We start from the raw sequence: 11,045 nt of genomic DNA, 5'->3' as shown, positions 1-11,045 counted from the left end.
GGCCGTAGGCTTTCGTGGGAGACACCTGCGTGGCCACGGCGGGGAAAATAGCCCCAATGCGGGACCCCTTCTGCCCGGGTCGCTGTGGTCCGGGCACGCGAGAGGCCAGTTGGCCGTCGGTGAAGCCGGGCAGAGGGAGAGCTGCAGACCGCCAGCCTCGGGGCCAGCAGAGGCCTCTCGTGTTGCTTCTCAATGGCTCCGCCTCCAACGCCGGGCCTCTGAACCTGTGGCCTGGCCTAACGCCCCGAGGAGGCAGCCCTCTTCCAGGCTCACGCGCAGAAGGGAGCCCTTCCGCCAAGGCCGCAGGAAGGCTCGCAGCGAGCCCTGGATGTCCATGACAACTCAGCGCTGGGCCGCCTGGCAGTGGACTGGGGTGGCACTAGGCACACAGCCCAGCCACCGTCCCTCTAGAAGCTTGTGCATGCGAGTAGGCCCATCAAATCCCAAACTCCTCCCTGCCACCCCTGGGGTCAGGGCTGACCAGGGGAGCTGCGCCAGACGCCCCACAATGACACCCAACACATGAGCCAGGGCCTCTGGAGTACTTTTTATTGTCATGACTGTTCCACTTGGTCTACAGGGGACTGGAGGGGAGATGGCAGCCAGAGAAGCAGAGCAGGGAGACACAACCCCCTCTGGGAGCTGTCTCGCTGTCTCTCTGTCTCTCCCAGGGGCTTGGGAGGGTCTGGGCCTGCTGCATTGAGGGGCTTACAAGGGGGGTCACAGGCAGCTGCCCACAGGCCAGGCCTCCCAGGGCAGTGGCTGTACCAGGCAGAGGCTACACCTGTTGCCGGGGGCTCCCCTTCCCCATGGCCCAGCCCTGGGGCCCTGGCAGTGAGGCAGTGATGGGAGTGGGTGGAGGTGGGTGGGGCTGCAGGCTGAGAACAGGGTGGAGGGGGTGAGGGAGGAGGGAGTAGCCGCCTGCAGTGGCAGCGAGACGCAGCAGCAAGTTGGATGCGGGCAGTCTGCAGAGCCTGGATGTTAGGCTGGCACAGCCTCAGGGTCAGTCAAAGGAGATGAGCTGGGCCTCGCTACCCTGTGCTGGCAGCCCCTGCGCTGGAGGCTGCTGTGGGGGTCCCCCAGTGGGCGCCATCTGTGAGGGAAGCAGCACACCATGGGCTCAGTTCAGTCCCCTCTGTGAAGGCGGACGACTGTGCCTCCACCTTCCCGATAGGGCGGTGAACCCCAACGAGTGGGCCTTTCAGTCTGGCTTTCCCCAAAGGAGCCCTGGTGACACTGGGCTGCTACCAACAGGCTGGTTGTTCAAGCCCACCAGATGCTCCGTGAGTAAAGGCTTCCAGCCTTGGCGGCCCTGCTCAGGGCTGCTGTGCATAGCACTTGACTCACCGACACTGGGGGGCTTGGGTTTGGCTTTCCCCACGTGTGGTGTTTCCTGTCTGCAGAGGGCTCTGTGCACCCGCAGCATGGCTCTCCTGTCTGCCTGCACTGGCCCTGCCCTGCTGAGAAGGGGCCCTGCTACAGTACTCACCTGCTGGCACACGGGCTGCTGCCCTGAGAGGTAGGGCTGCTGGGGGGGTAGAGGCGCGTCCTGGCTGGGGAGGGTGGTCATGAGGTTCTAGGGAAGAAATGGGTAACCCCTGTGAGTCTTGTGAGTGGAAGGACCCTCTGCCTGGCATGCTCTGCTGATCGATGACCAAGTCCACCTGGGGAGACCAGCTCACCTGCATGCTGTAGGTCTGGTAGCCCACAGAGACTGGCTGGCCGCCCACGTAGCCCATGGTCCCAGGTGGTGGCTGGGGCAGGTTTGGGAGGCTCTGAGGGGCCTGGGAGACAGGCTGTAGGAGGGGATGCCTGGTGAGCAGGGCCCTGGCCTGGGCGTGGCCAGAACATCAGCCCCTCACCTCACCCACTCACCTGGTAGCCCTGGGTGGGTGTGGGCTGGTAAGATGAGTAGGCTGGGCTGGCAGTGGGCCCAGGCTGGGCTGGGGGCGCGGCCTGCCCACCTGTGGGCCCTGCAGGATACATGTAGGCGCTCACCATGCTGGGATCTGTGGGGAGTAAGACCAATGAGAGGGACGCACAGGGGGAGAGGCACCAACACAGGTGCCAGACCGGGGGGTGGGGTGGGGTGGGGGAAGCAGTGTCACGAAGAAGGCCAAACCCCAGGGAGCAGGCGCCTTTGCTTTGCCACTTGCCACAAGCCAGCCAGGCGCCCATGGTGGACAGAATGGTGACCCCACGGTGTGTGGAGGGAACTGAGGGGACACATTCCGGCTGCGGCCACTTCAGAGAGAGGGCAGTGCGAAGACTGGATCGTGTGTGGCTGTGAGGGGCGCTCATTAAAGGACACCAAGGAACTTGGCCCTGAGATGGTGTTCCCGAATTACAGGGGGTCCTGTCCTGAGGCTGGCTGACCTGCCGTGTTTGGAAGCTCACACTTGAGTTCAGGGACAAGGTGGGTCAAGTCCGTACTTCAGGAGAAAGGCGAGTAGGCGTGTATATGCTGTGTGCATGGGTGGTGTGAACATGTATGAGTTATGCACGTGTAAACGTACTTTCAGACGTGTATACACAGGCACATATATAGTGAGAGCATGTTGGTGTAAACATTGTTTTCCGGCGTGTTTACATGTGCATTTGCATGCACTTGCTGTGTGTACACACCATGGATAGAGAGATGATAAAGCAAACGTGGTGTAATGTTGACTAATGTATGGGGGCTCTGGGAAATTCTTTGTCCTGTCCTTGTAACGGCTACAGCAGCAGACGAGGTGGGGTTACCTGCTCCGGTCCCAGGCATGCTGGGGTAGGGGCCGCTGGCCGGGGCGGGCTGGTTCATGTACACTGTGTGCATGGGGGAGCCTTCCACGGAGCCCGCTGGGCTGAAGGTGCCCGGGAAGCTGGTCGGGCCCGAGGGCTGGTACACCACACCTCCCGCTGTGGGCATGGCCTGGAGCTGGGCGTAGGGCAGCGGGAAGGCAGGCATCTGGGCGCGCATCTGTACAGTCTGTTTCTGCTGTTCCAGGCGCAGCTGCCGCTCTTTCTCCTGCTCCTGCAGGCGCTGGATGGCCAGCTGCCGCTGCACCTCCAGGTATTCCTGAGATGGAAGCACATGTGGATGGCCACCTCACACTGCTGTCCGCCCCAGAGCAGTGCCCCAACAGACTCCGGGGCAGCCACCTCACTACACCGTTCGCCCTCAGCGGTGCCCAGAGCTGCCACCTTGCGCTGTGCTAACCACCCCAGAGCGGTGCCTTTACACGGGCAGCCACACCTGCTTCTTCTGCCGCATGATCTCCAGCTTGTGGGCCAGCTGGATCTGGCGCTGGCGCTCGGCCTCCTCGGCCGCTCGGCGCAGCTTCTCCCGGTGCTCCTCACGCAGGGCACTGAGTGCCCCCCGGGCATCGCGGATCTGTGCCAGCTTGTCCTGCAGCCCCTCGTAGTACACTGTGGGGCGAGAAGAGGCAGCCAGTGGGCTCAGACATGGCCTGCGTGCCCAGCCCTGTCCCCTTGGCCACTGTGGGGCGGGGACGCACGGCGGCGCTCGTCCAGCTGGTTAAGCAGCTCCAGGAGCTGCGGGTGCATGCCGTTGATGGCCTGGAAGAGCGACAGCACGGCCGAGTCGTTGGTGATGCTGCGGCCCCGCATGTGGTTGCTCTTCATGCGGTTGACGAAGGTGCTGACGGCATTCTGCAGCCCCTTGAGGAACTGCTCGTGGTTCTCCTCCGTCGCCCCGTTCTGGTACTGCTGTGGGCACAGGGCGGCACCCTGCTAGTGTGCGCGAGTCAACCCGCACAGGTCCAGTCCCTGACCCTGGCCAACAAAGCCTGATGGGTTTGTTGAGGCTGTGGGCTCTCCTGGGATGTTGGGAGCCCAGAGGACAAGTAGGACAGTGCCTGGCCCAGCCTCTAGCCCCCAGGGAGGGGTGTACCCACCACGACAGGTCCTGGGGGGGGGGTGTCCCAGGGGTATTGGAGGGCCTGGCCAGAGCTCACCTCACTGAAGGGGCCCCCAGAAGGCGCTCCGGGCTGAGAGTCGGGCTCTGAGGCAGGTATCTGGAAGAGAGCCGGCAGGGGCCTCAGCCTTCTGTCCTCATCCCCCCGGGGCCCAGGCTGGAGTGTGAGTACCCACCTCCACAGTGCTTGCAGGGGCCGTGTGCCCCTCCCGGGGTAGGCCAGCCGGCTCAGCCAGGGGCACAGGCGCCGATGGCGTGGGACTCCTGCGCGCTTCCTCCTGCTTCTTCTCCCAGTAGTTACGGTTCAAGTACCGTGCCAGCTGCAAAGGGGATGGGGTGCGTTTGTCACTTATGGCTGGGAGGAGGGTGAGGGGCGCATGTTCCTGTGGTGGGTCTTACCTCGGGGTCGATGTCTTCAGCCAGGGGTGCTGATGAGTTCTGGGGAGGGGGGTAAGAGGGGGAGGTGTGACATGAGGGCTACGAGCAGACACCCTTCCCCATAACCTCACAAGCCTCAGGGCAGGAGACCAACTCCTTCCTTTGAGATGGCAAACCCAGGCCGCTAGAAGGGCTTATTGGGGTAGTCTGTATGCCCTCCCGCCCACACTCCTCAGCCCGAGTGCTGAGCAGGCACAGTAGTGGGCTGGGGCTCACCCCCGTTTCATGCCAGAGAGGCCTGCAGCTCAGGGACAGCCAGTGTCCACCCACCCCCACCTTCCTTCAGCCTCAGGAATAGTGCCCGGGAGCCAAGCACTGTCCTTTCAGACCAGCCTCGGGGAGTGCCTGCCCACCCGCCCCAGAGCAGCAGGACCCTCTGCCTGTGCCCATGTGTGGTGGGCTGCCCAGGCGGCCAAGGTGAGTCTCACCACAGGCGAGGAGTACAGGCTGCTGGCAGGGGGCGCAGATGAGGCCACAGGGGCAGGCTCTGTCTTGGGGTACGCAGTGTACGTGGACTTCTGTCTCTGAAATGAACCAGGGACAGTGTCTGCATGACTCAGTCCCGAGGCCAGCCCCATCCCACACTGCCGTCGGAGCCAGCTCACCATACGCTCCTTCTCCTCGGCTTCGGACTGCGACAGGGCCAGGGCCAGCTGCAGCTCCTCCTCCTCCTGCAGCGCCGTCTCGTCCCTTTTGGGGGGCAGCTGTGGCAGACAGGCTGGTGAGGGACTGGTGAGACACCGGGGCCCAGGGGCTGGGTGGGCGGGCGGGTGGGGTCACACCTGGGACTGCTGGGACAGAGGGCTGGTCAGGTACTCAGGTGGCAGCTCTGTGGTGGTGGCGGCCTTTCCTTCCACTTTCCTGGAGACACACAGGGTACTGATTTCAGGGCCTGGAGTCTCAGCGGTGTCCCCACAGGGTGAGGACACCTCCTTTACGATGGGCCCCCCCTCCTACTGAGACAAGACAAACGTCTCCCTGGGTTGTCTCGTTAAGGGAACTTTCTCCAGGGATGGGGCATCCGGGAGCTCTTCGTGGGGCAAAGGGAGACGACGAGGACTGGGGGCGGGACAGACGACACTGGTCGTGAAGCAGGGTCAGGCACAGAGCCCCCCGAGCCTTGCTGCCTCAGTCCTGCCCCGGGTCTGGGAGCTAACCAGGGCCTGCAGGACAGCAGCCCCCTTCCCTGGGCAGCAGTCTGGGAGCACAGCTCTGGGCTGAGGGTGAGAGCAGGCTCACTTGTTCAGCTGCTCGTAGCAGGGCTCACACACCCGCACCTCCTTCTCGATGCCAAACTTGGGGATGGTGGAGTACTTGGAAGAGCACTTGCCACAGAAGATCTGCCCACAGGCCCGGCAATGGTGCTGTGGAGAGCCGGGGCAGCACACTAGTCAGGGCAGGCGGACTGGCAGGCCCACCCTACCCATAGCAGCCTCTCTGAGGAGCAGGGAGCCCCCAGGAGCACCATCATTGCTTTGGGAAAAGGATCGTCCCAATGTGAAGTCCTTTTAACATGAAAACATGCAACCCTGCTCAGGGTGAACACCGGCACTGCACACCGGGCCCCCACGTTCAGTGGCTTGAGGGGTGCTGCGGGGAGAGGGCACTTCAAGGGCTCCAGAACCAGACTGCCCTCGAGTCCGTGCTGACCCACAGCGACCCGGCAGGGCAAGGCAGAACTGCCCGGTGGCTCCAGGGCAGGGGTCCCCTTTCCTGAGGAGCCGTTGATGTTTCCGCAGCCCAGCAAGGTCACACCGCTGTGGGCGCCCCGTGACCCAGAGAGGAGGGGCCTGGAGCCCAACGTGGGGACCTCCGTGTCCTCCGACTCCCAAGAGGTTGTACCCAAGGGCCACAACTGCATCTGAATGCAGGTGTCACCAGGCCTGAGTGTGGCCACCACCTCCTGCCCCAGGTCGGAGCCAAGCCTGACCCCACCCTGGTGGCCCGCCCACCCCTCACCTTGCGAGTCATCATGTTGAACTGCACTCGACACCGGTGGCACTCCTCAGCGTCCACCCAGTCGGGAGCCTGGGGAGCAGCAGGGTCAGCGCTGGGCAGCGAGCAGCCCCGTCTGCCCCCGCCGCGCTGGGACTGCTCGCCCCAGGAGAGAAGAAGGCGCTAGTGAGTGGGGACTCTCCTCGGGGCCTGCCAGCCCCGTCCAGTCTGGGGCTGTGTTGAAAAGCACCTTGAGCTCCCTCGGCCTGACCAGAAGGGCTGAGGCTGCCCCTGCAGAAGCCCCCTTACCCCACCAGCCAGCACCCCCCCCCGCCAGGCTCACCCGCTCAGCAGCAAACATGGCGTCACTCTCCTTGAACTCAGGGAAGACGTGTCCTGGAGGAGCGCAGGGCAGGGCATTTACCCCCGGTCCCCTTCAGGAGCCCCCCGACTGAACACCTGCCTGCCCAATGAACGGATGGACAAACGAAGTCTCCCAGCCCCAGTGAGGTGGGCTGCCTCGGGGCCAGGTGGCCAGCCTCAGTGTCCCTAGGGTATTGTCCAGCCCCCCGTGGGCTGCAGTGCCTGCCTCCTGACCCTCAACTCTGCTGTGCTATGCATTCCCAGAGACCCCCAGGTTCGTGGTGCCCTCAACCATCTGATCAATCGTATATGCCAGCCAGCCCAGAGGTAGCATATAGGACAAAGGTGTGGCGTGGTGAGATCAGCACCCCAAACCTCACCCCAGCCACCCATGGCCCCAACAGACTCTGGTTATCAGTGACAGCCCCCTCCTATACACACACACACACACACACACACACACACACACACACACACACACAGCTGCCCAAGGTCCAGACAGGCAGGCCCTGGCTCTCAGACCCAGGAGCTGCCCACCTTCAAACCGTACATCAGTCCTTAGCACTAAGCCCAGGACCGTGGGGGGAGAGGGGTACACAAGTCATAGGCATTCTGGGGGTTGCCTAAGATGGGCCCCAGCCCCCACACTATTACAGTCAGCACCCAGAACTAAGGACACCACCCAGCAACCTCTGGGGCCACACACTCCTCTCCAACCACCCCTACTTCTCTTCTGCCCCAGGCTGCAGAGCGGGCTTCCCAGCCTGCCAGGGCCTCCTGTCTGCTCAAGGAGCCTCCTTGCACACTGGCCCCTTTCTGCCTGCTTCTAGATGACATCTGCTGGGTCTTGGGTGGGGCACCTGAGAGGGCACCCCTCTGCATGGTTTGCCAAGCCCTGGCTCCCGAGCCTCTAAAGTGTGGGGCACCTGGCCCTGTGTTTACCTGCTTCACTCCTAACCACCCTGACACATGCACACACTGAGTGCTCTCGGAGAGGCAGGAGCTTGTTGAAGGACCCTGACCCTCACTGGCCACTCAGCAGTCCCCCATGCCCCCATCCTGAGGGGCCTCCCCAGCCACCGACTCACCCTCCACCTTCATGATCTGGTAGGTGTCCTGCACCACTTTGTACTTGGGTTCATTCCGGAAGGCGTGCGCCCAAGCCTGGATCAGGTACAGGATCTTGTTCCGCACACCGACTTCTACCTGCCTCTGCAGGGCGAGGAGGGGCAGGGCTGGCTGTGGGGACCCCTGGGGCTCAGGAGCACAGCGGAAGTGGCTTAGCTCTGAGGAAGCCATCTTAAAGGGACATGTGTGGGGGGTGTTCTGAGCCTGAGGGGATGTGGAACTGGCCTGGACCCTGAGGAGGTAGGGGACTGCATCCTGACCCCGAGGGGACCTGAAGGCTGTGCCCCACCCTGGTGGCCTCGTCCTGCCCTGCTCCCCGGCCCCAGAATGCGAGTTTGCACCATATAGTAACAGCGAGCGTCCCTCTCTGCACCCTCTGCCAGCTCAGCCCGTGCCCTGCCCGCCACACCCACCTTCAGCAGCTCCTTCAGCTCCTCCATGGTCTGCTTGTTAGCCACCTCATCATGCACAGTCTGCCCACAGTTCTTCACCACCGACTCCATGACCTACAGAGCCAGGAAGGGGGTTGGGAAGCAGGGCATCAGGGCGTTGGGATCCCTCTTGCCCAAGGCACCTCTTGGAGCCCCAGCATGATGGGGGTCCAGAACCCAGGGGGTCAAGTCACCTCGAGGGCATACAGGGCCACGTGAGGGTTCTTGTCGTTGACCTTCTTTTTGATGGCGCTCACAGCATACTTTGCCCTGAAAGGTGAAGGGCATTGAACAGAGGTCGAGAGGGACAGAGGTGACCGCCACATCACATCACTGAACTGATACCCAGCCCACACTGTCCCGCATGGGCTGCCCAGCACCTGGCAGGGCCTGGCCTCCACAAGCACGAGTCCCTACCACTCCCCAAAGCCCAGCCCCCCGCTTCTGAGCACCCTACCGCTGCCAAGCACAGGTTTTCACTTACTGCGTGTCCCCTTGGCGGATGAGGTCACAGATCTGCAGGATGGACTCCCAGTCAGTCTCCAGCAGCAGCTGGCTGGTAGCCTTGTCTACAGGGGCGAGGGAGACCGTGCCCATTAGGGGACTACCTTGCTTTAGGGATCCCAGTGCCCCAAGCTCAACACCAGGGATCGAGACTTGCCTCCCATTGTACACCCCAACCAGATGGCAAGCCTGACAGAGTCTTCCTACAACGTGAGGGGCCGTGAGCACACTTCCTTCAGGAAGGGTGCTTGCCGAAGAGCCGCTGAGGACCGGCAGAACCCTGAGCGTAGACCAGCTCCCCCTTCCTCAGGCAACCTTCATCCCTTTGCAGATGGAAGAGCCTTCATGGTCGCTCACCACCCCACCCACAGACACAGCCAGGTTGCTCTGAAGCTTCACCATGAAGTCAGCGCTCAGCCCATCAAGGGCTGCAGAGGCGCTCTGCCCCATAAAGGCTTCTCCCACTAACCCCTGTCCTCTCTTTGTAAGCGTGGCCTGGGGGCAGGCAGTCTGGGGAGTGTAGTTGGCTCCCTGGCTGTCAGTAAACGTCTGATTTTATGTTGTAGGTACCAGACCACCTCAGCAGGCTCAGAGGCTTGGTCCAGAGGCCTGGCCCAGGGGGGTGCCCAGAGCTGATGAGGGCTCACATCGGGCTTTCACTGAAGTGGAGGGGCACACACAAACACCCTGTTCTTCTTACTGCACAGGGAGCTGGACGCAGCCCACAGGGCAGGCCTCCAAGCCACTGGGACACTCCCGTGCACTGAGCTGCTTGCTCAGTCCCAAAGGAAGCCGCTCTCCAGACCTCGGTTGATCCCAGGGAGGACCGACCTGCCAGCCCCACCTGCGGCGGCCCCAAACCCCACACCATCTCGGCCTTTTCTGAGCTGTCGGGTTGTGGGCCCAGAATGAGTCCCGCATCCTCGTGACTCAGGGCTTGGGCCCGCTGGGTCAGGCGCTGGTCTGGGGAAACGGGGCTTGGGTGTTGGTTTGGTTAGATTTGGGCTGCAAATCGCCCAGCGAGCGGTAGTTCTGCGCTGCGCCTGGTTCTCGGGGACCCTCGACCAGCTCCAGGGCGTCGGCCGCCGGGGTTCCCAGACGCCTGAGACGCGGCAGGGCCCCGGACGCGACTGAGGAGGCCGACTCCGGCTGTCTGCTCCGGACCCGCCTCTCGTCGCCTCCCGACAGGACCGCGGCCCCTTCCGATCCTCCTCCAGACCCGGGACAAGCCGGGCGCGGGACCCTCCGGCCGAGGCACCCGCACACTCAGGCCCAGGCGGGGGAATAGGGAGAGGGCAGCAGGTCGGGGGTCGCGTTACCTAGGAGACGCTCAAAGGTGCCGCTGCCTCGCCCCATGGCGACCTCGGACCCGGACTCACAGCTGCTGCGCTCCACCTCCGAGCTGGCTCGCCCCCCAGCTTCCGCTTCCGCTTCGCTGGAATTCGAGCGCACGCGCAGTGGCCGTCCCAGCGCCGAAATTAAGGTGGGCCTTCCGCCCGCCTCCAGAGGCGGGCCCTGTCAACGTTGCGCGCTGATTGGATCAGGTCCGAGAACGTGAGTTCTGAGAACCAATGAGCCCTCGGAAGCGGGTCCCGCTCCTCCAGCGCGAGGCAGGGGGCGGGCCTGCGTTGTGCTGGCGCCGAGCCGTGGGTGGCAGGGGCGGCCTGTGGTCGGTACGTGCCTCCTGTTGAGAGCCGGGGACGCGGGCCAGGTGCTCCTGGGGAAGTGCCCGTAGAATATTCTGCGCGGCTCGGGGTGCGGGTCCCAGCTGAGCGCCCACGGCGGGAAGGCGACCTGGGTGACCCTCCCCCGACGCGGCCCACGGTAGGTGCTGCCGCCGCACGTCCACGCGACCGGGGCCGGCACGGAAGCAAGGCGCCCTCCTTCGGCCGACGGGGCCCAGGGGTCCCGGGAGAGCGCACCCCCCCGGCGGCCCCGGGAGGAGGAACGGCTCCTCTCAGCGTCTTTCCCCCTGCCGTGTTCTCTGGATGCTCGCAGGGCTATTTAACCTGGGCTCAGGGAGCGCTGCCCGCGGTTCGGGAGCCAGCAGTTCGAGCCCCGGGCCCTGGCCAGAGTGCGTGGCGGCTGCCACTGGGTGGGTGAAGGGAAGCCTTGTGTCGATGTCTCCTTGCTTATCTCGGCCCAACAGGTGATGGGGGAGGGGGTTCTGCATGGATTTCTCAGGCTTGGTTACTATGGAAACTGCCTGGCCCTCCAGGTGGGCTGTAGCTCCTGGGACTTCCTTGGGAGTCAACTTGTTCCAGGTTTGCAGGTTTGGGGCCTCGCTGTGCCCAGAACTGGGTTTGGGTGCATAGATCTAGGCTGTGCTG

General features: G+C 63.6%; 1 protein-coding gene across 4 annotated transcripts; it reads right to left on the bottom strand.

Moving 5' to 3' along the window:
* Nucleotides 1-528: 528 nt before the first annotated feature.
* Nucleotides 529-10,175, bottom strand: HGS (hepatocyte growth factor-regulated tyrosine kinase substrate). 4 transcript variants are annotated; one of them, XM_075562362.1, is made up of 21 exons: nucleotides 10,035-10,175; nucleotides 8,696-8,780; nucleotides 8,406-8,481; nucleotides 8,194-8,286; nucleotides 7,741-7,864; nucleotides 6,633-6,685; nucleotides 6,314-6,445; nucleotides 5,594-5,718; nucleotides 5,137-5,215; nucleotides 4,960-5,058; nucleotides 4,783-4,878; nucleotides 4,316-4,354; nucleotides 4,093-4,236; nucleotides 3,957-4,016; nucleotides 3,498-3,708; nucleotides 3,236-3,408; nucleotides 2,743-3,058; nucleotides 1,876-2,009; nucleotides 1,683-1,796; nucleotides 1,490-1,576; nucleotides 529-1,093 (listed from the first exon to the last, which is right to left on the bottom strand). In XM_075562362.1, exons 1-21 carry the CDS (start codon nucleotides 10,069-10,071, stop codon nucleotides 1,004-1,006), a joined length of 2,367 nt encoding a protein of 788 aa, XP_075418477.1. In that variant the 5' UTR covers nucleotides 10,072-10,175; the 3' UTR covers nucleotides 529-1,003. The 4 variants fall into 4 exon arrangements, with proteins under 4 accessions (XP_075418477.1, XP_075418478.1, XP_075418479.1 ...); XM_075562363.1 differs by having other exon boundaries at nucleotides 3,498-3,705; XM_075562364.1 differs by having other exon boundaries at nucleotides 6,314-6,382; nucleotides 10,035-10,174.
* Between the last annotated feature and the right edge of the window lie 870 nt (nucleotides 10,176-11,045).

Source organism: Tenrec ecaudatus, chromosome 10 (assembly GCF_050624435.1).
Source record: "Tenrec ecaudatus isolate mTenEca1 chromosome 10, mTenEca1.hap1, whole genome shotgun sequence".
Taxonomy (NCBI): Eukaryota; Metazoa; Chordata; class Mammalia; order Afrosoricida; family Tenrecidae; genus Tenrec; species Tenrec ecaudatus.
This window is presented reverse-complemented; position numbering and strand designations above follow the sequence as displayed.

Bases quoted from the DNA above. Each gene is read 5' to 3' on its own strand.
- HGS (XM_075562362.1), bottom strand. From the start codon at position 10,071: ATGGGGCGAGGCAGCGGCACCTTTGAGCGTCTCCTAG. The intron at 8,482-8,695 runs GTAAGTGAAAAC...TTCACCTTTCAG, and splicing joins ATCCGCCAAGGGGACACGCA to GGCAAAGTATGCTGTGAGCG. The intron at 1,577-1,682 runs GTGAGCTGGTCT...TTTCTTCCCTAG, and splicing joins ACCAGACCTACAGCATGCAG to AACCTCATGACCACCCTCCC.